Source organism: Lepidochelys kempii, chromosome 9, assembly GCF_965140285.1.
Source record: "Lepidochelys kempii isolate rLepKem1 chromosome 9, rLepKem1.hap1, whole genome shotgun sequence".
NCBI lineage: Eukaryota > Metazoa > Chordata > Testudines > Cheloniidae > Lepidochelys > Lepidochelys kempii.
Window position 1 is genome coordinate 32,992,995 of NC_136388.1, and position 25,943 is coordinate 33,018,937.

A 25,943-nucleotide genomic window follows, 5' to 3' on the forward strand; every position below is an offset into this window, starting at 1 on the left:
AGCGTTATTAATGGTTAATAGATCATATACATGCAAGTGATTTTTCAGTGTTCATAGATCAGGATCATAGCAATGATGGAATAAACTGCTGGCTTGCAAAAAGTCTCTGTGGAATTTACCCAGGCATATTGGGGGCCATCAGTCTTTTTTCAAAGCTTCCGTGTTAGAAATCCAGTCCAGAGAAATGAAACAGGAAATGAAGACAAAATGGAGATCTCAGGCATCTTGTTATATCCTCTGCCATGTGCATGGAATTTTACTGTCCTAAACTAAGCTCCCAGCCTCTATTTGTGGAAAGTTACTGGCCCAAGATGGAGTCCAGGGTCACATGAGCATATCACATGTTCCTACATGCTTCGATGACATACAGGGGCCGCCACTGCCCATATTCTTTCTGAGGCCTCCCAGGAAGGCTTACTGGGTAGGAGTTTCTTCTGTTGCCCATTTTTTGAGTGAAGTGTCCTTAATGTGCCATCAACATATCGCTGTCTGGCCTCCATGAAAATTTTATCTACTGGGTGTTATCTTACACATGTGTTGTGTTCATGGATAAGTCCATGACCAATATTCATAACTTTAGATACAAAGATGATACATGCATATAAACAGAATACTCATACTTAGAAAATCATAACTTTTCCATTGACACCTTACACAACATAGTTTAGACAAGATTTGTTGCAACTGTATAATAGTGGTAATATCAATTATATAAATGTTCATATTCAATCATACAGCATCACACCCCTCACAAACATCACTTGATGTGTGTCTGCTCCTCTCCACTGCTGAACTTGTTCTTGAAATTCCACCTGGGAGTGAAATGGGGAGATATTGAAGTTTCTGAGGAACCTGCAGCCATGGACAGGAAACCAGAATCATCAGTCTTGCGGTTTTCAAGTGTCTCAGGTAAGATATTTTATTGTTACAAATCTTGATTTTAAGCCTCTGTAGAGTTGCTGGAAGTGTTTACTCACGGTTGCCTTCTCACCTCTGTGCAGGACAAGTGACCACAACTAGGGACTCCATTGGAGACCGAAAAGCAGAAGCTTGAAAATACTGAGTTGGCTTTAGGTAAAAAGCTTTTCTGCTATCAGATGGCAAAACTGTTAAAATCAACGTCTGCCGACTGTGCACAGCTAGAGTAGCCTGTGATAAGACAACATAAACTAACAACTGCATTTCAGTTAACATCCGTTCTTCTCCATTTTACATGTTTCAGGGTTGCACTTGGAGATATTAATCAAAATATTTTACCAAAGTGAACAAATTACAAATTTATAGGAAGATAAACAAGTTCTGAAGTTCAAAACAATTACTTCCTTTTGCAAAGTTGATGACTTTTGGGGGAAAAAAATCCAAAATAAAGGTATGTAAAAGGGAACTGCAAGATTTTTATCAAAAAATGTTCTGTCCTTTTTATTGTGAAAACACTGAACAAGACTTTACATTAAAAAACCCATAGTATTTTAAATCCTTATTTGATCACACTAAAATTTTGCTAATATTTTAAAGCAGTTAGCACAGAGGTAGGCAAACTATGGCCCGGGAGCCACATCCGGCCCTCCAGACATTTTAATCTGGCCCTCAAGCTTCTGCTGGGAAGTGGGGTCTGAGGTTTACCCTGCTCGTGCTCCAGCTGGGGTGCGGGATCGGGCTCTTGCCCCACTCCACACGGCTCCCGGAAGTAGTGGCATGTCCCCACTCTGACTCCTATGCATAGGGGCAGCCAGGGGGCTCTGCATGCTGTCCCCACAGCTCCCATTGGCCGGGAACAGAAGCCAATAGGAGCTGCAGGGGCGGTGCCTGCAGACAGGGCGAGCAGATCTGCCTGGCTGCGCCTACCCCTAGGAGCTGGAGAGGGGACATTCCACTGTTTGCTTCTGGGAGCTGTTTGTGGTAAGCACTGCCTGGAGCCTGCCCCCGTCCTTGCCCCAGCCCTGATCCCCCTCCTGCCCTCAGTCCCAGCCTGGAGCACCCTCCTGCACCCCCAACCCCTCATCTCCAGCCCCAGCACCCCCAACCAGAGCCCTCCCACACCCAAACCCCAATTTTGTGAGCATTCATGGCCTGCCATACAATTTCCATACCCAGATGTGGCCCTCGGTTAGCATGTTCTACTTTTAAAATTTTCTGCAGGATCAAATTTAGAAAAATATTTCAAATGGTAATTTTGAAATATGGGTGAATTTTATTCATTAAGGAAATATGCTGATTTAAGACACTTTTGCAATCAGCTCAAAATAGCTTCGATTTTATAAAATTACATTTGGGAAGCAGTTAACACAATTTGGTGTAATCATTACATTTAAAAAACTGTTTATTAAATTATATATTTCCTCAGTAGACTAAAGCCATGATAAAACAATATTTTTTATATATTATATATATAAAATCACAGAATAAATATACTAAACTATATTACTAGTAAATATAAAACCTTTCATAGTAAAAATAAGAAATACATATTGAAACACATTAGATGAATAATATGCATTTCTCCATTAAACTGGCTGGTGGACTGTGCTATCCTTACCTCAGTACTAGAGCTGAACAAATTTTGTTTTTTTTTGGATTGGTGACTAACCTGAAAAATCTTTAAAATATTGACTTGTTTCAAACCAAAATTGAATTTTTTTGGTTTCTATCAAATGAAAAACTAATTTTTTTTTGTTTGATTCAAAATGACATTTTGTTTAGAAAACATCAATTCAAAATTAAAAGTTGAAATGAACAATTTCAATATTTCCAAAAAGGAAAAAAAAAGTTCCATTTTTCCCCATCCAAAACTATTTATTAACTTTGACCCATATTCAAGAATTGTTTCAGTGCCCAGAAAAATGTACTTTTTGGCAAATGTACTATTTGATAAAGTGTTGCTCAGTTCTACTCAGTATGCTGTCAGTAGTGCTCTTTATTGGCCTGATTCTTCATCCCTTACTCACGCAAGTAGTCCAACTGACTTGAATAGGGTTGTCGGTGTGATCCAATCTTATTGACATCAGTGGAAATATTCCCATTTGTTTAGGGACCAGTTGCATGAGTAAGCGTTAGACTATGTTTTTAAATACAAAGCAGCAATCAGAAATTTGGGCTTTGATTCTGCAAACAAATATGCATGTGCTTAAACTTTGCACTCCTGAGTTCTGCAATTGACTTCACTGGGGCTACTTACATGTGCAATGTTAAGTGCATGCATAAATGCTTGCAGGATTGGGGCCGGGTATTGAATTGCCTAATAATATTAAATACATAAAACTATCTTCAGATAAATGTAAGAGGTTTGCTTACAACTACAAGAACAGGAAAATTCAGTGTTAAGACTGACACCCAGTGCAGTCTTCACACCGTACCAGGTCTAATGTCATGATCAGAGAAATCTGAGGATTTCAAGAATTCTAAAGACAGAAAATCTTGTTTCTGTAAACACAACTATTCTTGCAGTTTAGCTAAATTTTCAAAATACAACATCCTCCAAGTAATCTGAGTTAAGAACAGAAGATTTTTTTGGTTTATATAAGGACATTTAAAATTAATAGGCCAAAATTTTGTTTTGAAGGACAGGTCCCTGTAATTAGGATTTCCATGTGGTGGTCCTCTGCTCCATTTATATGTGCAGGCAAAAGAAAATATTACATACATTTTTGTTCTTGGAAACACTTAGAACAAGATTCTTGTCATTTTCACTTCATTGCTGATACACAAGAACAGAGTAGATAGCACAGCAGGAAAATGATATGTAGACACAGAATCATAGAACTGGAAGGGACCTGGAGAGGTCATCTAGTCCATTTCTTTGCATTCGTGGTAGGACTAATTACCTAGACTATTCTGTTTGTCTAAACTGCTCTTAAAAATCTCCAATGATGGAGATTCCATGACCTCCCTAGGCAATTTATTCCAGTGGTTAATGACCCTGACAGTTAGGAAGTTTTTCCAAATGTCTAACCTAAACCTCCTTTACTGCAGTTTAAGCCCATTGCTTCTTATCCTGTCCTCAGAGGTTAAGAAAAACAATTTTTCTTCCTCCTCCTTGTAACAACCTTTTACATACTTAAACTGTTATCATATCCCCTCTCAGTCTTCTCTTCTCCAGACTAAACAAACCCAATTTTTTCAATCTTCCCTCATAGGTTATGTTTTCTAGACCTTTAATCGTTTTTGTTGCTCTTCTCTGGACTCTCTCCAGTTTGTCCACATGGTGCCTGAAATGTGGCACCCAGAACTGGACACAGTACTCCAGTTGAGGCCTAATCAGAGCAGAGTAGAGCGGAAGAATTACTTCTCGTGTCTTGCTCACAACAGTCCTGCTAATACATCCCAGAATGATGTTCGCTTTTTTTCCCCCCCAACAGCGTTACACTGTTGACTCTCATTAGCTTATGACCCCCCAGATCCCTTTCCGCAGTACTCCTTCCAAGGTAGTCATTTTCCATTTTGTATGTGTGCAACTGATTGTTCCTTCCTAAATGGAGTACTTTGCATTTGTCCTTATTGAATTTCATCATATTTCAGATCATTTCTCCAGTTTGTCCAGATCATTTTGAATTTTAATCCTATCCTCCAAAGCACTTCCAACCCCTCCCAGCTTGGTATTGTCCGCAAACTTTATAAGTGTACTCTGTAGGCCATTATCTAAATCTTTGATGAAGATATTGAACAGAACTGGACCCAGAACTGATCCCTGTGGGACCCCACTCATTATGCCCTTCCAGCGTGACTGCGAACCACTAACTACTCTCTGGGAACGGTTTTGCACCCACCTTAGAGTAGTTCCATCTAGGCTGCATTTCCCTGGTTTGTTTATGAGAAGGTCATGCGAGACAGCATCAAAAGCTTTACTAAAGTCAGGATATACCACGTCTACCACTTTCCCCCCCATCCACAAGGCTTGTTACCCTGTCAAAAGAAAGCTATCAGGTTGGTTTGACACGATTTGTTTTTGAGAAATCCATGCTGATTGTTACTTATCACCTTACTATCCTCTAGATGTTTGCAAATTGATTGTTTCATTATTTGCTCCATTATCTTTCTGGGTACAGAAGTTAAGCTGACTGGTCTATTATTCCCTGGGTTGTCCTTCAGCTTCTGCTGAAAGTGATCAGCTTTGATCTGATCCTGCTTCCCTTTGAGTCAAAAAGAATTTTGCCATTGACATCTATGGGATCAGAATTGGATTTACAGTCTTGGCAAACTTTGAATTAATTTACATTTGTTTTAAAATAAAACTGTGTTTACAGCAAGTGATACAACATTCACCATGGCTTGTTATGTACTTTACTATACAGAGCACATGGTATTTGCTCTTAATGGAATTTTCTTTCGAAATTGAAAATGCAATATAAAAGGGGCCAGTCTTTTATTCTTTAGTATGGTAAAACCTCTCATTGAAGTAAATGACAGTTTTGCCAGAATTAGGACTACAGGATTGGACCCCTAATTTGACCAGTTTTCCTCCCCACAGGCAGTTAATTCGCTGTTTTAGTTCTAGGTGAAATCTCCTGGACTATTTTATTGTGTAATTTATTGTTTGTCAATGTGAGATCATGAGACTCAGAGAAACCTTTGGAAATTCCAGGGCACCAAAAGGAGCTTTTTGCTTGTTTGCTACTTCATCTTATTTACATATATGGTCCCAGTGACCACAGTATCTGTACCCTCACAATCTGTATTTATGTATCCTCACAACTCCACTGTGAGGTAAGACAGTGCTATTATTTCTATTTCAGATGAGGAACTGGCCTGTTTATGTGAACAGTTTCATGGCTGGGGTGTGAATGTGTCTCACACTAGCCTGCCACAGGCTGACTGTCCGTGGGGGCCCTGCTGATGCACATTAATAATTCATTAATGCACTCTGATTAGTCCTATTTCAAAAATAACTAGATAAGTGTATTAAACAACTGTTAATGCATGTCAGCAGTGTCCACATGGACAGTTGGTGTATAGCAAGCTAGTTGTGGGGTAGATCCACACCCCACCTTGCCATGAACTAAAAGTTTGTGTAGAAGAACCCTTTGTGACTTGCTCAAGGTTACTCAAGCAGTGTGTGGTGGAGCAGAAAAATAACACCAGCACCCTAACCACCGAAGCATCCTTCTCTCAAAGGCTCCATACCTGCAAGATGCTCCATGCAAGTGTAGGGGTTCACCTACCCAGAGCAGTTTACAAGATTGCACCTACATTTTTAAATACAACAATATTTAGATTAGATAAAGACATATTGATATTCTGTATGTGTTTTTCTTTTCCAAATACCTTGTTTTTATACAGGCTGCCATAAACACAGGCTCATCTTTATGTGACCTGGGAAATAGGGAAGGGTCTCACTGGAAACTCGGGAAGGTAGGCTTTGTAGTATTCACTTTTCACTAACCTTTCTTAATAGACCCTTTTCCGCAACCTAATTAAATCAGATATGGGTACACTAAATATTACAAAATACAGAGCCATTGAAGCAGTTATAGAGGTACAGGTCACTAGCAATCACAGCATGACACACACACCCTTCTTACAATTAGCTTTTTGTAAAACGTTGGGTGAAGGTAACAGGTGTTAGTCCAGCAGCCAGGCTAGCCAGTTTGCAACTACAAAACATTATTTGGGGTATGTCTACACGGCAACTGGGAGCGCACTTCCCAGCACGGGTGGACAGACACGTGCTAGCACTGTTCGAGCTAGTGCACTAAAAATAGCAGTGTGGTTACAGGCATTTAGGCTGTGGTTTGGGCTAGCTGACCGAATACAAGAACATGCCCAACCCCTTGGGTAAGAACTCTGGTGGCTAGCTTGAGCTGCAGCCCAGGCCGCTGCAGACACACTGCTGTTTTTTAGTATGCTAACTCAAACAGAGCTAGTGCCTGTCTGTCTACCCACACAGGGAGGTATGCTCCCAGCTTCTGTGTAGACATAGCCTTACAGTGAAAGCCTAAGCTGAAAGTAAAATATTCTCCTCCTACTTTATTGGGCAGAAGCTGAGGACTGAACACTCAGCATTTTAGTGAGAGGCAGACTTACCCTGTATCAGAGAAGGGCATGTTAATGCCTTAAAGAGAATTATTTAGGACAATGCAGGAACCTCAGTATGTGTTTCATGATGACAAGGTGGTGCTAAGAATCCTGGAACTGTTCTTGTTGAGAGAAATTCATCTTTCCCTGCCTCACAGGAGATCATTCTCCCTCCATTCTGTCCAAAGGCACAGAACCCGCCCCAGAAATACTGTGGTACACTTAAACATTGAGGTAGCACTAAGGGTATGTCTATGCTACAATTACACACCTGCAGCTGGCCTGGGTTAAGGGGATGTTTAATTGCCATGTAGACATTCAGGCTCAGGCTGCAGCCTGGGCTCTGGGACCCTGCAAGGTGGGAGGGTCTCCGAGCTTGGTCTGCAGCCCAAGCCCAAAACATCTACACTGTAGTTAAACCAGTGGTGGGTAACCTGTGGCCCGTCAGGGTAAAGCACTAGTGGGCCACGAGACAGCTGCCTGCAGCCCCCATATAGCTGCTTCTCCCAGGTCCATTGGCCAGTAACGGCGAACTGTGGCCACTGGGAGCTGCAGGTGGCAGTGCCTGCAGACGGTCAATGTAAACGCGGTCTCATGGCCCACCAGCAGATTATCCTGACGGGCCACAGGTTTCCCACCATTGAATTAAACAGTCCCTTAGCCCTGAGCTCCTCAGCCTAAGTCAGCTGGCACAGGCCTGCTGTGGGTATCTAACTACAGTGAAGACATACCCAAAGAGCTATATCAAGTGCATCACATTGACAAGAAGATCAGATTCCTTGTCTCCTTTCATCTGAAGCACCAAGGGCTCAGGGTATCCAAGCTGTTGCTAGCTACATGGATCAAGCTATGCATCACAGAGGCATACAAGATGTCAGGTATTCCTGTTCCAGCCAAAACAAAGACACACTCAACAAGCTTTATGGTGACTTTGCCAGCAGAAACAGCTTGTGCTTCGACTGCAGAGATCCACAGTGCAGCTCTGTGGTCATTGGTCAATACCTTTCTTATATACTATAAAGTGGATGCCCTGTCTTCTGCAGACGCCGCCTTTGGGAGGAAGATGCTGCAGTTGGTGGTCCTGTAAAAGCACTGCTATTTTGGGCAACTAACTCAGCAGGGTTTCCCTATCTCATTCTGTTTTTCTTAGCCTTCTCAAGGTCTGTTCACTTCTTGCTACTTCCCATACATATCAGAGTTGTGGGAGATGTTGGTTGCAGAATGGTGAATTTCTTACCTGAACATTCCTTTCAGCCAGCAGTGTTTCCAACCTTTCTACCCTCCCTGGATGCCTTCCTATTCACCAGGCAGTATTTAATTTTGATAGTTAGGCATGCCAGCTATAGCCTACAGTACATAGATTATTGGTTGGCATTAAAGTTATGGTTACTAGTCCTATTCCACAACTTTTCACACAGCTTTGGAATGAATCATCTGACAGCAGGGACATATGCTGTGCTACAACTTTGTGGTCAATCAAAACCATTCTTTTGAGAAATGGGAAATTCTACCTTCTAGATTCAGGTGTGGGTAGAAGCACAGTAGTTTGTCGTCATAGTGGGCTCATAGAGGTGGTGGATTCCTGGTTCCAGAATTTTCCTGATTGTCCTCTTTCCTCTGGTACCTTTGTGAAGAGAATGAACAAAAGGAGTGTTTTTATAGTCTCTCAGAGTACTGTGTAGGGAGAGTAGGGGAGGTTTCGGTTTGGCAATGCTTTCTGCCACTATGTTAAGTCTCCCTCCACAAGAGGGGTGAGCTTGTGAATTTAGATGACCACAACATTTGTTTGGCATGTCAATCTTCCAGGGCCAAAGCCAGATGTGATGTGTGGCTGCTGAGCTGGATGCCATGAACTGGCTGAAAATCTCACTGCAGCCATTGAGGCATCTTCCACAAAGGCTGTTGGTAAGGAAATTTTCTGTAGACCTGAAGTCAGGATGGTCTCTGTCCTTCATAGCTTTAAGGGTCATACAGCCAGGACGCTATGGTTCTTGCAAAGTGTGTAGCCACCAGAGATGCTCTAATGGTGGCCAACAAAGCCCCTTCTGAGGGGTGGCTTCCAGCTTTCTACCAGTTGGATCTTTGGTAAGGAAATCCCCTTCAGGTGGGAATACTGTATCTTGTGCTAGAGATGCTGCTGTGACTGGTATATCTGTAATGGCATGTTTTTGGCTCTTGCAACTTACAAGTGCATGCCTGCTCAGGCATTCACCTTTATCAGGGGCTTCCCATTCCTCTCTGATCACATTCTCACAGGATTGCTCTCAGGGACAAACTTAGAAGTCAGGTAATAGTGAGGATTTAGAAGGCAGAAATTTACCTTAAGGCTGTCTTCTAGTGGCTGCTCAGGCTGGATATGAATTGTAGATACAACCTTTTAGCACATGATTTCAAAGATTTCAGGGGAGGGGGAACTGTTTTTTCATTTTTTCCATGTCCTTCTCAGAGCCTGAATTTGAGAGCTCTCCTTCCTCAGTAGGGGTAGTGTCTGAGTCAGAGGACAAATATCTTTTAGATTATTTATAGCAGAGTTTCTCAATGAGTGGTCTGTCGAGCAGCACCAGTCTGAGATCTCCCTGGCAGTTTAGGAAGACAGCAAAATCTGTCTGGTATCAAAAATGTTGAAACACATAGATTTATAGTTTTTCCTTTCCTTTTTGCTCTCTTGGGATTTTTTTGGCATCGCAGCTCAGCTGTGGCTGGGTCATGGTCTTGTGCAAAATGCCTTGAACCCTCTGTATGTCTCCTACCCCTGGGGGGGGGGGGGTCACTGTCCTGCCTGACTGGGGAATGGGATTTCATTGCTGGAGTTTCCTGATGCAAGCTAGGAAGAGGAGGAGCTGAGTATAAGCCCTGCTTCTCTTTCTAGGGAACTTAGGACCCATTTTAGGACTTGGGGTAGGGTCCTGAAGCCCCTAAAGGGTTTTTCCTCTCTCATCCTGTTCTGCCTTGAGGACTTATCCCTGGGCTGGCTGCTGAAAGTTTTCCTCTTCCCATTACGGTCTGCATCTCCATGGCCTTTTCCATGTTTGAGTCATGGCTTTTTGGGGTAGGGTGGAACAAAATATGCCTACCTGACTCAGAGCCCCAGGTCCTAGCAAGGCAAGGATCAGCTGGCTGAGAACAGGCAGGGCACAATTTGTTCTCAAAAGAGCCCAGGAACAGGGTTGGCAGGTTTGTATAATTTTTGGTGGTGCCCAGAACGGGTCCAAGTCCGTTCCCCAACCTAAGGCTCTGAGAGGGAGTTTGGGTGCAGGCTCTGGAAGGAAGTTTGGGTGTGGGAGGGGTGCAGGCTCTGGGCTAGGACAGGGGTTGGGGTGCAGGAGGGTGTGTGGGAGCAGCCTTGGGGTGGTCGGTGTGGGTTCTGGGAAGGGGTTTGGGGTGCAGCAGGCAGGCTGCCCCAGGCCTTGGATGGGGTGCCAGAGAGGACTCTCCCCGTCTGCAGCAGTGACCAATAACTCCTACAAGCTTTTCCTCTCGTGTTAACTTCATGAACACAGAAGACAGGCACAACACTGCCTCTAGTGAAATACTCATTTTATGCTGAATGGGGACTGGAGTTTTCATTCAAACAAATAGTGATCTATCCTTTCACGTGGCTCCAGTGGTTTTGGATTTACTTTAGGGGCTGCAAAAAATAAGAATTCATGTTCCACTGCACCTTTGAAGCACAAATGGGAACCAGCAATTAGATTGTGTACCCCTAATATACAAGTTTCAGAGTAGCAGCCGTGTTAGTCTGTGTTCGCAAAAAGAAAAGGAGGACTTGTGGCACCTTAAAGACTAACCAATTTATTTGAGCATAAGCTTTCGTGAGCTGCAGCTCACTGAATGCAGCTGATGAAGCGAGCTGTCGCTCACGAAAGCTTACGCTTAAATAAATTTGTTAGTCTCTAAGGTGCCACAAGTACTCCTTTTCTTTTTCCCTAATATACAAGTGCTCTCAATTCAAGTCATTTAAAAGGCACTTATTTTACAGTGATTGGTGCTATATAAATGGCTGTAATAATAAATGATTACTTAATGACCAAATGAGGAACTGTGGGATCACTACAAGAAATGGCTAGGAAGGGGAGGTGTTTACATAAATGCAGTGTTCACACAGCCCCTGCATTTGAGAACTTGGATCTAAGGCACTAAGTGATTAAATGACATTTAGCTACAAAGACGTTGCCCATGTGCTTGTAAATTCTGTAGCAAAACTGGAAGTATAATTGGCCTAGAAATCATACCATCATTGGTAAGGCCCTATCTGAGTCATGGCAACAAAAATGATTAGGGGACTGGAACACATGAGTTATGAGGAGAGGCTGAGGGAGCTGGGATTGTTTAGCCTGCAGAAGAGAAGAATGAGGGGGGATTTGATAGCTGCTTTCAACTACCTGAAAGGGGGTTCCAAAGAGGATGGCTCTAGACTGTTCTCAATGGTAGCAGATGACAGAACGAGGAGTAATGGTCTCAAGTTGCAGTGGGGGAGGTTTAGATTGGATATTAGGAAAAACTTTTTCACTAAGAGGGTGGTGAAACACTGGAATGCGTTACCTAGGGAGGTGGTAGAATCTCCTTCCTTAGAGGTTTTTAAGGTCAGGCTTGACAAAGCCCTGGCTGGGATGATTTAACTGGGAATTGGTCCTGCTTTGAGCAGGGGGTTGGACTAGATGACCTTCTGGGGTCCCTTCCAACCCTGATATTCTATGATTCTATGGTTTAGAAACTCAAAACGATGCATTGGTCACAGAAAGAAGCAATCTCAGTGGGTGGTGGTGAGAGGGGCAAGCACTCTGACAGAATGGTGATAGGCCTGGTCTATAAGGGAAATTGATTGGCCTAGCTGTTCCAGAAGAGCACTGTGTGGAGACACTATTCCAGAATAGCTATGTTGGTCAATTTCCCCCATGCAGACAAGGCCTTAGCTAGAGAGAAGTCATGCTAACATCTTGAAGACTGAACTTTTGATCAAGAGGATTGACATATTGACATTGTTAAGGTCCATTAACATATTTTACTGCATGCTTCACTGGCCCTCTGCCAAATTTTATATGAAACTCAACCGCCAATCTGCCAAGCCTGGGAAAATAAAGGCATCAAAGAGAAGCATTTTAAACAAAACACAGGTGATCGTGAAATGTTATTCCAATTGGGTTTAATCAAATTAGAGCATTTGTAACTCAGCACAGCCAAAGCAGTTAAACTTGAAATACACTGAAGATTTAAAATACCTGTCATTTTTAGGGCTTTGCTGTGCAGTACTTACCAGATACAAAATCATAATTGCAGAAAACATTCTATAATATGGCAATGGTTCGTTGGCCAAAGCTGTCCGTGCCTACTGTATTTTTTCTTTCTGGTAAATTATTCTCGCCCCCCATCCCAAAGTCAGCTGGAACATCCTAAAATGTTGTTCTGCATCTACAAGACCATTTACATTAAGTAGGCAAATTCCTACCAATATCCAGCTTTAAAATTTGTTTGGTATTAAGTCTGGTTTATTGCTGATATTTTTCACTATTTGTCACCAGTCCTGGGAAAGGAGGTAGTCCTTTATTTCCTTCTTCTTGACGCCCCAGTTTAATTGTTCCTTTACTTTCCAAACCAAGGCTTTAATACAACTTGCTCCTGAGCCAATCAACACAGATTCCAAAATGATCAGAAAGGTTGCTACATGGCTCCCACTGAAGAGCTCTCAGGCCAGCAGCAAAGGAACAACTTCAGTGACTGGCACAACCAAAAGAAGCATCTCAAGTGGTGCGGGTCCTATTCCTATAAAACTATTCTATGGTATACTGACCACACGTTTAGACTACAGATTTTGCTGATACACATAAAAGAAAAATACATATCCTTAAATCATGGTGGAGAGGAGACAGAATAAAAACAAGGTAAGGTAAAAGACAAGTGTGAGATAAAGGCGGCTTGTTTATAAAGTAATTTATCAAACCTATTTGAGTTACAACAGAGAAGATGGTGGTGCTTATTTAGCACTCCTCTTTAGGACAGGAAGTGACAGACAAGTTAAAATGCCAATCAAAATGAGCATGTCATACAATGACAAAGACACCCAAATATCCTTAAATGCATCAGACCACTCACCAATTTAATAGGGTACGCCTTTCAAGATTGACCACACTGCTACCCTCCTGTGCAAATTGTTATGCTAAGGGACCCTCTATTAATAGTGCTTTTCTCTCCACTTAGTAGTCCTAAATCAGAAAGTAATTGAATCTATGAGGTAGCCATACAGGATTACTGAATTTCACTTCATGTTGTTTCTGTAAGATGGAAGATAGATTGTAGCAAATAATTCTACTTCACTATGCAATTAAGCTACCAACAATTTTTAAGAGAACCAAGCCTCACAGAAAATACATAGCCCGAATCAATATGTCATCATTTATTTGTGAGTTGTTCTCAAGCAATGTTACAAAAGTTTTTAATATTTTATAAGAAAATAAATTTAAATAAAAATACATTTTCAACAATACATCATCCTTACACAAATTAAAAAACATTAAAAAAGAATTTACAGTCCAAATAAAACTAATTACTGAGCAATGTTTTAATGTCTAGGCTAATCAAAGTGAAAGCAACTTGAATATTAATCTCTTATTTGTACCTAATTTAATTCTAGAGTACCTACTGCATTTTTAAACATACTATAAAATGACGAATTATATTTTAAAGGCCTAAGGTCTTAAAGGCCTAGCTGTCCTTTTCTATATAGTCTAGTACCATCAAAGCAAATGAAAAGTGCATTTTCAAAAGGTTTTTTTTTTCCTTACAATAATATAAGATTTAAGCTTGTTATATATTTAACTTTGCTGTTAAGTGACAGAAACAGGCTTCAAGAAACAGACACAAGCACATTTTGTAATAAGGCTGGTCACAATAAATAGCAAAACTTAATTCTAACAGGTTTCAGAGTAGCAGCCGTGTTAGTCTGTATTCGCAAAAAGAAAAGGAGTACTTGTGGCACCTTAGAGATGAACAAATTTATTTGAGCATAAGCTTTCGTGAGCTACAGCTCACTTCATTGGATTCCGATGAAGTGAGCTGTAGCTCACGAAAAATCCGATGAAGTGAGCTGTAGCTCATGAAAGCTTATGCTCAAATAAATTTGTTCGTCTCTAAAGGTGCCACAAGTACTCCTTTTAATTCTAACACTTATTAGTGCTGTTCAAATCTGGCAAACCTTGTTTCTTTGGCAAATAGCTAGGTCAAATTGACCTTGACAGAATACATTTCTGGGTGTCAACAACAAATTGAATTTTTTCTAACTGAAATTGAGGGCAAGTAAAATTCTTTTAAGAATACATCCAATAGTAAAGTAATGCAAAAACAGGACTATACTTGTTGGTAAAATGGCAAGTAGTAATAAATGATTTGATGTTGAAGACACTGGTATCAAATCCCAACTGATTTCAATCAGTTGCTTTAATACTAAAAAGTGATTGTTCTAATAGAAAAGTTACCTTAATTTCAACAGTGATTTCAATCCTGTGATACCAACTGACTGGATTTTAGAAGAAGGCACCCTACAACAGTATTTTAAACAGCTTATTGTTTTGTAAACATTGTGGATCTACATTTGTACTGATGAATTACATTCTCAACTCTGACTGGGGCAAATCATGATTATAAAAAAACAGCAAGTGCTCCAAAAATGAAGTACTACCTGTACACAGTGTGTTTTATTTTATTATACTTTACCATGTATACCATAATATTTAATACTGGTGAAGGAAAGTTTAGCCTTCTCTTCTCCAAAGTGTTACCTTGCTTCTACGGATTATGTACAGATATGGTTTTCAGCATAAACATTAATTCTCAGAGGAAGAGAGCAAGAATCAAAACTTTCTAAACTCAAGAATGCCAGTTCATATTTGTTGGATCTGACAAATAAAAACCCCCACATAACTAGAAATTAAAAAATAGTCATAAAGCATTTTTTAACACATAACAGCACTGATCATTCAACTGATCATAAAGATTAGATACTACAAAGTATCTAAAAATATAATCTGGGGCAGTCCAGATATCTAAAGTGCTTGGAGTGATTATTCTAGAGAGATTATTTAATATAGCTGTAATGAGAGGTGAGCTGGACCGAAATGTGCCAATTTTTTATTTTCAAAAAAATCCTAGATGGGAAGATGTAAAGTGAACAGTATCCAACCAACCACAGCATTGTCACATTTGCATTCTTCTCATTTGCAGGAAAGCTAGCTTCCAAAAAGTGTTGCTAATCTGCATTTTAAAAATAAATAATAATAATAATTTAAAAAAAACATCAAGAAAAATTAGTACCTGATTTTTTACAAAAGAAAAACAGACTGTGGTCTTATGTCACGCCATCCACTGCTCACCCCAAATGTAAACAAGAAGTACAATCTAATAACAGATTCCCTGATTTCTCCTTCTTCAGTAATTTTTTTTAAAATAAAAATATAACTAACATTGGTGTCTGCAGTACACAGAACACATTGCATGATTTTATAAAACTTCAGTTGCAGTTACCTTGGAGACCTGACAAAATTAATAGTTTGACAAAGGAAGAGAAAAAAGTCATGCACTGAATGTGAAGGTTCAGATCCTTTTGAGTCACCATATGTTGGGATTTCCACTGCAAGACTTTCAGCACAGCAGGCACTGATGGTGGATTAAATGCGAGTCCAGTATATTGAGAGATGTAATCCAATCAACAATTGGTGTTGATTTTCCTCCTTCAGAAAGCTAATTCCTTTAGGATGTTCCAAGAAAAAAAAAAAAGCAATTGCAGAAATATTTAGATTTACTCACAACTGATACTTCAAGAACATGGAGCTTCAAGTTCTTCATCAAAACAGGAATAACCCTCATGATCAGTTTCCCAAACAAATACTTCTCTATTAAATATTAAATAGATTGTGAACACAGGTAGCATTTCTGTTCATTCTTAAATACTTCGGACAAGTGTACACCATGAATAAAAAACCCACCAAAAAAAACACACTTCCAGTTTCTTCCGAATCCACATAAGCCACAGTTTAGTTTTGTTAGGAAACTTTTCCAACAATTGGGTTTTCTCTGGAAAATAAAACTGCATATAAGTATTTTTGCTGGAAAAATAGCTGGTTTCTAATAATCATATAATTTAACTTAGTTTGTTTTAAAATGTCAAGCTATACTTTCTGCATAATTTTTAGTGCATGTTGGGAAGTCTCATTATTTGCTCAAATCCTGATGTGCTATCACACGAAAGCAACATTAGCCCTGAAACAGACCTGTTCAAATCACTGAGCAAACAGGAAATCAATGTTAAGAGGTCTCCTTCTCTTACAATTTGGGTCTTCCTTACACAAAGGAAAAAAAAAAACCCATGACAAACAAACAAAGTATGAATATTCACGATTGACAGTTAAGTCTGAAGTTCTAGACTAGCCTGACTGCTGATGTAACCCACCTTTTACCATGGCCAATGGTATGTCAAACTGACAGGTGTTCACACCAGTCATTGTTGCAGTACTTTTAGTAGTGTTAGTGTTTGCTGACTTGGTTTCCTGGGAATCCTGTTTCAGAAGCAGTACCTCTGGGGAATAGTATTATGCCCCATGAAGTGTCATGATAATCTGGTGGTGAATCAGCTCGTCTAAATACCTGATTTATGTATTAACAGTAGTAGTAATACACTTTTACATTAAGATAGTCCCCAAATGTCCAGTTGGGTTTGGGGCCCCCATTTGTGTTGCACGCTGAAGAAAAGAATCCCTGCCCTGACAGGTTTAAACTCAACAGCTATCATCCGAAGGTGTTAAGACACTTGTACCGCTTGAAAGCCCCCACCGCCCATCTTTTTTCCCCATATGTACATACAGGGTGGCCGGAATTACAGAGGATACTTACTCACTGCCATATTTAGCACTTGATGACCTTTTCTTCCGATATTTTTCATGAGGCTCGTTCAGCTTTTCTACTATGGCTATTATTTGTTGAAGAGTTTGGAAAGTTGCTACAGAGTCCTCAATTGTGAAATTAGAATAGTCATCTAGTTCTTTCTGTGGACCTTGATAGACTGCAATACTTCCACAAGCCTCTACAAAGACCACCACAAATAAAAGGTTACAGTTATCTATTTTCAGTAAACAGAGCTAACTCATCTCATTGATCAGATAGGGATTTCAAAGTTTTCAAATATGGAGTTACTTTTAACAAACGTAAAATGGACTAAGCCAGGGAGGAAAAATGGTATAATGAGATATGGTGAGCAACTTGGTTTAGCTTTGTAAGTTCATCCTCAATGGGTCTAACATTTATTCTACATATTGGGTCCCTACAATAGAAGGACTACCGGTAATGCTGCCATAAAACTGATTCTTTCTTGACTCTTAGTCATGTCACCAAGGATTCTTTTTCTCAGCACTAATAAAAAACAGTAGTACAAGACCAAGTGGCTCTAGGTGTAAGGGAGCATAAGTGACATTCCCTTTGCTCACTGCATGGAAATTGTATATATTCTCGTTAATTTGCAAACAAATCCAATTAGCACATTAATGGGAGTTACATGTGCACATACAGAGACGACAACCTCAAACTGCTGAATGAGAATGATTTGATCATACAGCAATATCAGAAATATAGTAGAAAGTACATTCATTTTAATTTTATATAAAATTGTAAGTATAAAACATTAACATGACATTATCAGTCTTATTCTCCATGCCATTACAATTATTTTATGCTACTGTAACTCCATTGAATTAGTATTCAGATACCTTCCATCTTTTGTAGTTTAGGCATGTTGATAGCAAAAAGTGAATAAATTCTTTCGGTTTCTCTATCCCCATCAATCTCAATTTGAATATCAGCAGGAACACCTCTACAAAATAAAGTTAGGTGAAGATACAGATAGTAAATATTGCAAGCCATTCTCCTAGAGAGCTTGAACGCAAATAAGAGCTGAATGAATTTCAATATATTTATCCATTTATAATTATAATGCCTGTCACTCACATAGAACTTCACATATTCAAACTAGTGTTCAAGATTTAACAAGTTAATAAATCTTATATGGATGCAAAAACATGAGTTTACACAAATTAAAGTAGAAGACAGTATAGCGTTACTAAAAATGGACTTTTACAGCAGAATTTGCCGTATATTTGAAAATAATTCGAATGCCACAATAAGGTTAGTTACCATGGGGAATAAATGCCCAGTTTTAATAGTCCCTACTATATTTGAAAGTGAAGACACTAGGAGGGAGAGGCATTATTTAAAGTAGTATAATGGAATATTTTTAGGAATAAAGAGATGAAAACATTCTTAAAAAGTGATGTTCATTTGAATTGGTAGAAGTCCTACTGTGTTAATGAATTGAGATATTTTAAAATAATAATACTCTTTCAGTTAATACTATACGGTATTATCTTCCATGGGTCTGGGAGACTGGACTAGATGATTTAATAGTGTTGATTGAATTAAACATTGAGGGTAGCATACAATCCATCAAGTTAAAGATAAATTTATTAGAAATGCAAAATTATGCTTTTTATTTTTTTAAGCAGCAGCCTAACAAAATTAAGTAGCAAACTAATACTTCTATCAAAATGTCCGACAAACACAAATTGTAAGATTACATTGCTTGTTTTCTTCTTTAGGTACAGTATATTTTAAAGAAAATTATTGTAGTAATGGTTGGTAGAATACTAGGTAAAAAGGTAAAGTGGACTATTTGAACAGCACAGTGACAGACTTGGGGCTGAATCATCAGTTACAAGTCAGCGAACTGTGTACAACTTAGCTAGCAGGGTGTGATATAGCGGCTCTCTGCCATCTGTGGATCCTAACTTGGATCCTGAATCTGATCAGACTAGAGAAGCCTCAAATTTGCTCTAATTTTCAACAGCTGCTAACAATTCAAAAGGAGCAGTTGCACCATCCAGAGGTAGCCAGTGATAAGCAACACTGGTTACACCCCTTCCTCAACATGCCTTCCATTCATTCCGTGCACCAGAGCCCAGAGAGTGAACAGGGATATCTCTGTATAGCTGGCTAAGCCAGCTTCAAGGCTTCATCCTGCTGGCAGTGTGCAAAGCAGATGCATCAGATGACAGGATCTGGCTGATGGTTGTCAATTACTGCAGGGTGGGGAGGGAAGAGACAGCAGCCATGAAAAATCCAAAGGGTCTGTGGCACAGCTGCTGAGAGAAGCCATTTCTGTAGCAGCAGCAGGAGAGGGACAGCACTGCATTCCCATATTTACAGTATATGTGAAGAACCCACTTGGTTCTAAAAACTACTGCTTCTGTAATACAGGTGGGTGAGGTAATCCAATAATCAATGCCCAGACTAGAGGAATCTTGAGCTACAATATATAGTCTGTAGAGTGATAGCAATAACTTACAGCATTTCTAATTTACATGCTACCCTGCCCTTTTCTTGTATTTTAAAATATTAGATGAAATAACATGCCTATCAAAATAAAATATTTTATACTGATAAAGCATGGTTACTATTTTATTTTTATTTTTTAACTAGAAGAGAAGCATACAGCTAACTTGTGAAAGAAAACACAAAACTAATGCTTAAACCATCTGCAAGTTGCAAAAGGAATCAATGACTCATTTTATTGTAGAATGCTTTTTACTTCAGAAGCAACTTACGCAGTGCATGGAGTGCAGCCCTTTGTGTTCTCAGTGGTGGCCTTGCAGCAAAGCCAGTTCCCATTCAGAAAAGCGGAGGGATGATAAACACTCAGTCTCCTCTGGTTACACCTGCTTACCCTGCAGAGAGCTTCTATCCACTCACTAGCTTCCACACAGTTATTTGCCTGGATATAGAGTGGCTTCTCTCCATAAATCACTTGAAACATCTGTGGATGAAAGTGTTTTATTCTGCAAAAATTCTGTTCAGTGACAGAGTCAACATACTGAGTAACTCTGAAGATATTCAAATCAACTGAATAGAGGTCACTGTAAAAAAAAAAAAAAAATCACCAAAACTCAACAGCCACAAGGAACCACAGGAAGTGAATTAAGCGGAGGGAAGGAGAGGTCTTTCTTCCTCCTCTCTCTATTGCTGCTGCTGCTGCCCCATTTCTAATCTGACCAAGCACCCTGGGACATTGATACTACTTCTCACTCATCATCTCTGCTCCCTGGCTACACCACTTCCAGATACCAGGAAGCACTGCTCAAGAAGGTAAAGAACCAGCTGCCTTGACCCCATGGCCCCTGGTGCTCAGACAGCTGCTCTCCATCTTTGAGCAGCACTCCTTTGGAGCAAAGCAACATGTGGATGAGGAGGGAAGGGAAGAGAAGATGTAAATCCCCCTATTTCCTTCAGCATCATCTCACAGGCAGCAGCAACATAATTTCTCCACAAATTAAAAGGCATCAGAACCCTCTAGAGCTGCCTCCTCTATCACCTCTGCTCAAAGAACAGCTATGGTTTCATGACCCCAGAGAATTGTGGGATTGAAGTAATGACATAAAATGTTTGTTTGGAAGCCCAGGGCAGAAAAAAATTGAGAATTTAATTCTAAAGTGATAAGGGATTATTTTATGAAGTTATCACCACTAGTCATTTCTTCAAGAACTCATCAGGAATTATGAATCTATTATTTCAAAAGCTACATCTGACTCACATTTTTCCTATTGAAGGCGCTCTCCTCAAGCTTCTCCACAGTGAGGATGTTTTTGATTGGAATGATGTAAATTGGTTCTTTGTCTGCATAAATTTGTGAATGGATAACAAGAATGAATCAGACTACAAATCATTTCCTGGGATCAGAGCACGGATACTAGAAGTTGAGATTTCACAAGATATGCATCCACATTGTTGACAAAGGACAAACTAATCAAAAGGTTTAACACTAGTGATATGAGAATAAAGGGCTCAGAAATGAGGCACAAAAATAGACATTACGGACAGGCAAAACACATTTGTTTCTCACTCATTTGTTTGTAGTGTTGCATAAATTAATAAACAATACATAGGAAGCAGGTTGAACAAGTATGTTCACTGTTCTTTTATTAAAGTGAGAAGTTGAATTGTGATCAACATAGACCAAATCTCATCAGATGCCATTCTGCAACAGACCAGTGGAAGAGAGAAAGCCTTCCTGTGTAGGAAATCAAGACTTTACTGTATCATGTCCTTTTGAAATTCAACACTTCTAATGGGTCAAAATGTGTTAGTTAAATTAGCATGCCTACACATACTGTGTGAAGACTATGAGTGAAGGCAGATTCAGGATGAGCAAGCTAGAAACACTGCAAGACTAGGAAAGCAGTTCCTCCACTTGTTAGGCAAAGTGCCAATAATCAGGAAAATACTGATGAGATCCTTACCCTTGCGTATTGTGAATGAGTAGCACAGAACACAGGAAGAGACAAAAACATGAAAGCTAGTTCTTAGCTGTGGTACCATATATGAACTCCTAATTCATGTTGCGTATATAGCTTTAGTCAGGCAGCACTAAGGATGGATACAGTCAACTATTCAGAACATATAAATGCCTATTCATGGGCCATTGGCTAGCATCAATTTATTTTGTTTGTTACTCATAACTGACAATTATAGTCATGCTGTCAGTGTGTTTCTAAGTGCTCCTCAAAATGTATATATGTCACAGTTCTGTCACCAATAGACCACTTCCTTCACAGTATCACACAAGTAACAGTATCCTCTTTGATAGGTCTGCAGATAGGGTAAAGGCAGAAATCAAGGTTTCATGGTTGATAACAAAAACAGGCAGTTTTGATTCCTGAATCAAAACTAGGCTCTGCAGCTCATGAACTGAAGATTCCTGAATTTTGGATTTCTGCTGATTGATTAAATAGTAAAGACTCTTGATTAAATGGTGAAAACCCTTAAGGACAGTTCTGTGAGATGAAGAAATTGATTGCTCTGTAGACCTTTTTCCACTTGTGATTCTATAAACAAGTAATAGTCTATGAAGTAGTCAAACTAATTTGTGATTAACACAGTACATTTCCAGAAAACTTTTAGTCACCAGCACACATTTTACTCTAGCTAGAAATCCTTTTAAAATCGTAAAAACTCCCCAATGTTCCCTGATAGTTCTGCTGGTTATGGGGAACCCAACAGTGTGGAATTATAGTAGGGTTTGTCGAAGTCCGTCTGCAGGATGGCTAGGAACTAGATCTCTACAGCTCAGATGGGAAGTGTTTGGAATGCAGGGTAGAACAATCCTATATGCAACATGCACCTCTGGGGGGAAAAAGCAAACAGATTTGGGGATAAACAAACAGGATTCAAAATTGGATGCAACCAAGACACTGAGAATCACTTCAGAAAAGGAAATAGCCAAAGATTGAAAATTGTTAGTGTTTTGTTATTACAGTAAATAAGAACATGGTCATGATATTTAAAGTCACTTAATGGCTGTGACACACACATTTACCATTTCTTAGCACAATTACATAAGCAGTGTTCAATAAAAACCAAATTGCTGAAAAACAGATTAAGATTTACCTCGTTGTTTGTGATAAGTGAGCTCTCTGCTTGTTAGGCAGAACCATCGTTTCTTGAAATTCTTTTTTCCAATCCGAGTTCTTCCTTGAGCTCTTTTATACATTTCACTGTACAGAGAAATCACATTATTAATGCACAAACCTCACCTACGAAAGAGCTTTGCTTTAAAAACTTAGTTTAAAAACTAACTGGAGAGAATGAGCTATTTGTCATGCAATGAAAACACGAAAAATCTAGGTTTAAAGACTACTTTGGTTCACAAAATAGATCTTGAAACTCCCTCTCTTATAGTGACTCCGTCAAGAGATTCTTTAGCAGGTAAGAGCTTTGAGCGCTAGACAATCAAAATCCCATCACTTGTTTGAAGCAGCAATCCAGGACAGGGGCCTCTTGCATACCTCTGGAGACCTGCATTTTACCAAAATGGTGATGTGCATCCAAATGAGATTCTCTCTCCTCTCCATCTTCCTCAGAGTATATAGCTTCATCTAGCTTAGGAAACAGGTGCAGCTGAACTGATGTTCAACACAGTTCAAAGGCAAATGCAGACCAGAACAAATTACATTCAAACACTGCTTTAACTGCACCCTTTGCTGACACCTATTTTCAGCAATGGGTAAATCCCCTAGCGCCGATAAGGCTTGTGAATCAGGATGTTTAGTGACTTATCTGTTGTAGCTGTCCTCTTCCCCATTTCTATTCAGTATGTTTTGGGAACAAGCATTGTTCTCCCCCATGTTTTGGCAGGGTAAAAGGTACACAATTTTCCATATTAAATAAGTTTGGCCATTTAACTCTCATGTGCCAGAAGTTATTATTCTGCAGAGGATGATTCCGTTGCTAAAAATCTGCTTCCCAGATATAAACTGAATATATTTAACCCAGGAATAGCTTGTAAATAGATTAACTCAAGGGAGTTTATGGGCAAAAGAAACTTTTTACTTTACCATTAACCATCTCTGCCCCACGTTTTTCAAATATTCCATGATTCATTAAGAATGAAACTTTCATACGCTCTCTAATTATGGGAAGTATTTTTCTGCTTTGGTATATTTGGGGTCTCAGAGCTCAAGAAGCAGAGCATGTGAAGTCATTCTAATAGCAGGTTATGGGATTCTGAAATACATTTTAACGTTTATTAAATCTGCCACTGAGAGGGCATGATTACATTCCATCAGAAATACAGAGACACACTTTTAAAAAATTAAGAAATACGATAAGGTGAGTTATAAAACTTCCACAAGAGCGGTTAACGAATTCTACAAACTACACATCATTGATGTATCTCGAATGGAGTATTTTCACAAATTTCATAAACAGCATAATCAACGCAACATGTCTTCTAATTATTGCTCATTTTATAAAGTAATTTGCTGTAATTAAATAAGGGTAAAATTCATACAGATTTACATGTATAAATGCTAAAAGATGGACATGCAAAACATTCTTGCTTTGATATAATTTCTTTACTAAACATTTGTGTAATGGACAGTACTTTACACTTCAATTACCCTTCTTTTAGATGTAGTGGTTCACTCATGCCACTGGGCTCTTTACTTTCAGTAGATGATACTTCATCTAAAAACTAAAGAGAACAAGGAGAATAGGTTATGTTTGGAAAGAAAAAAAGTTGCCCAAATCCATAGTGTTTCTCATAAAAACACCATTTATTACAGTATACAAATACTTCGGTAAATAGAGTGTAACTAGAGGTAAATTGTATGGAATTCAGTTTTAAAAAGGTCAGTAACATGAAAACAGTTTAAAAGAGTACATTAGAAATTTCTAAAACTACACAAAAGATTTCCAAAAGCCTATAGGAGCTGTTGGTTGCTCAGTACTTTTTAAAGTTCGGACACTTATTAGATTAGGAGCCTAATTTTAGGCTCATTTTTAACATCTTGGCCTATGCGTATATGTAATATACAAATATAAAAAAAAATAAATGGCAAAAAACTTCATTAACGCAAAGTTAAAGTTGACAGGTGCTAGTTTGTACTTTTCAGAATGTCGAGCTCTGCAAAACTCAAATTCCTGAAAAGCAGAAAACGCAGAGTAAGGTAAACGCTTATGCAATCTTAACTCTGACCCTGGAGCTGGCAATAGCCTCTGGAAAATATTTGCATGCACTCCAGTGGCACTCACTGTTTTAGGTGCAGCTGTACTGAATGGTGGAGGAATAAAATTAGAACAGCTGCTTTACAGATGTTCTGGATAGGACCTGCATGAGGAATGCCGTTGAGGTTGCTTGTAATCTTGTGGAATGAGCAGTCAGATTGTCTGGTGGAGAATTGCCTGCCAGATCATAACAAACATAGATAAAGGAAGTTATCCAAAATGAAATTCTTTGAGAAGAGACCAGAAGACCTTTTCATTCTGTCCACTATAGCCATGACCTATGTGGTGATCCCAAGGGATGAGGTCCACAATTAAATCAACAAGGCTGAAAACAGAGGACTCCTGAACCTCTGTCCAGACTGAACTCCCTTTGTGGAGGGGAAGATGGTTCCACTGGAAAGTGTGACTCTAGAAGATGAGAACTCTGGGTCTGGTTCTATAAGTGGCCTCACTGGTACAGGTATTGGGAAGCCACAGCTAGAAGATGGAATGGGAGAGGATCTCCCTGGTGTGGGTAGGGCTGAACAACGGGGCGGGGGGGATTGCGGGTATGGGAGGATGACAAGGTTTTCTGGGGTGGTAGGATTCTGGAGGCCGAGTCTCATTGCCCCGGGCCATCAGTGTCCGTGTCTTAGTAGTTGGTGGTTCCTTTTGGGGCTGTGGTGGTACTGCTAGTGATGTACTCTTCGATTGTGTTATCGTTGGTAATGATGGTTTAGGGTCCTTTGACACTCAAGTGATTTGTTTTGATTGGTATCGAGGTCCATGTTGAAGAGCATTGCTCCAACGAGCCTTTTGATCATGGTCACGAGCATGAAGATTTGCCCAACTTGCAGAGAGGGATCCCTTCTCTAAGATGGTCTAGGAGGGGCTCTGCTCTTAAGTTTACAATAGTGCATCTTATTCTCATGAGATGGGCCATGTGAAAGTGTCCTTTATTCAAGCCACTCCCATGTCTGAGTAAGGCATTGAGCTAGAAGGTGCATTCCTTGATGTCTCAGGTCCACATACAGGAGGGTTACCACAGGCTGGATTCAAATGAAGCCTCAAGCCTCATGGCACGTTCTGTTAGGTGTTTCCAGTTAAGAGTTCTCATGCCTGCCATGTTCAACTGGCAAGGAGAGGCAGATGCTGTACTTAGAGGAGATATGAGTTTCTCCAAGGCAGTAGAGGCAGCACTGGTGATCATCGCTGAATGAAGAGGAGTCGGGAAAGGGGATGCAACACAGAAGGCTGGGCGTGATTTAAGTCCTGCATCGCGGGATCGGAGGATTCCCTGGGGCAGGGAATTTTAACTATTTATCTAACTATAAAAAAAATAATTAACAGGATAAAACTTTTAA

The 25,943-nt window shown here is 39.7% G+C and overlaps 2 protein-coding genes across 13 annotated transcripts in view; one reads left to right on the forward strand and one right to left on the reverse strand.

Moving 5' to 3' along the window:
- The window catches only part of LOC144930883 (uncharacterized), a 97,459-nt gene that overhangs the window by 45,878 nt on the left and 25,638 nt on the right, over positions 1-25,943 (forward strand). For 3 of the 8 annotated variants that reach the window (XM_078854431.1, XM_078854433.1, XM_078854434.1), the window contains exons 4-6: positions 738-909; positions 1,002-1,074; positions 1,223-1,372. The exons of 1 other annotated variant lie outside the window; for it this stretch is intronic. In XM_078854431.1, the coding sequence (XP_078710557.1) occupies positions 738-909; positions 1,002-1,054 (225 nt within the window). In that variant the 3' untranslated portion in view covers positions 1,055-1,074; positions 1,223-1,372. Of the gene's footprint in view, positions 1-737; positions 910-1,001; positions 1,075-1,222; positions 1,373-19,521; positions 22,457-25,943 lie in introns of those variants that run through there. 4 more of the 8 variants (XM_078854432.1, XM_078854429.1, XM_078854430.1 and 1 more) reach the window with 3 other exon arrangements.
- Positions 1-25,943, reverse strand: part of RASA2 (RAS p21 protein activator 2) — a 203,044-nt gene that overhangs the window by 34,245 nt on the left and 142,856 nt on the right. For 2 of the 5 annotated variants that reach the window (XM_078854423.1, XM_078854422.1), the window contains exons 18-25: positions 23,994-24,067; positions 22,483-22,589; positions 20,630-20,712; positions 19,647-19,855; positions 17,757-17,860; positions 16,888-17,077; positions 15,984-16,071; positions 8,520-8,632 (exon numbers count right to left, since the gene is read on the reverse strand). In XM_078854423.1, coding sequence (XP_078710549.1) covers positions 16,041-16,071; positions 16,888-17,077; positions 17,757-17,860; positions 19,647-19,855; positions 20,630-20,712; positions 22,483-22,589; positions 23,994-24,067 — 798 coding nt within the window. In that variant the 3' untranslated portion in view covers positions 8,520-8,632; positions 15,984-16,040. The other 3 variants (XM_073359810.1, XM_073359812.1, XM_073359809.1) reach the window with 3 other exon arrangements.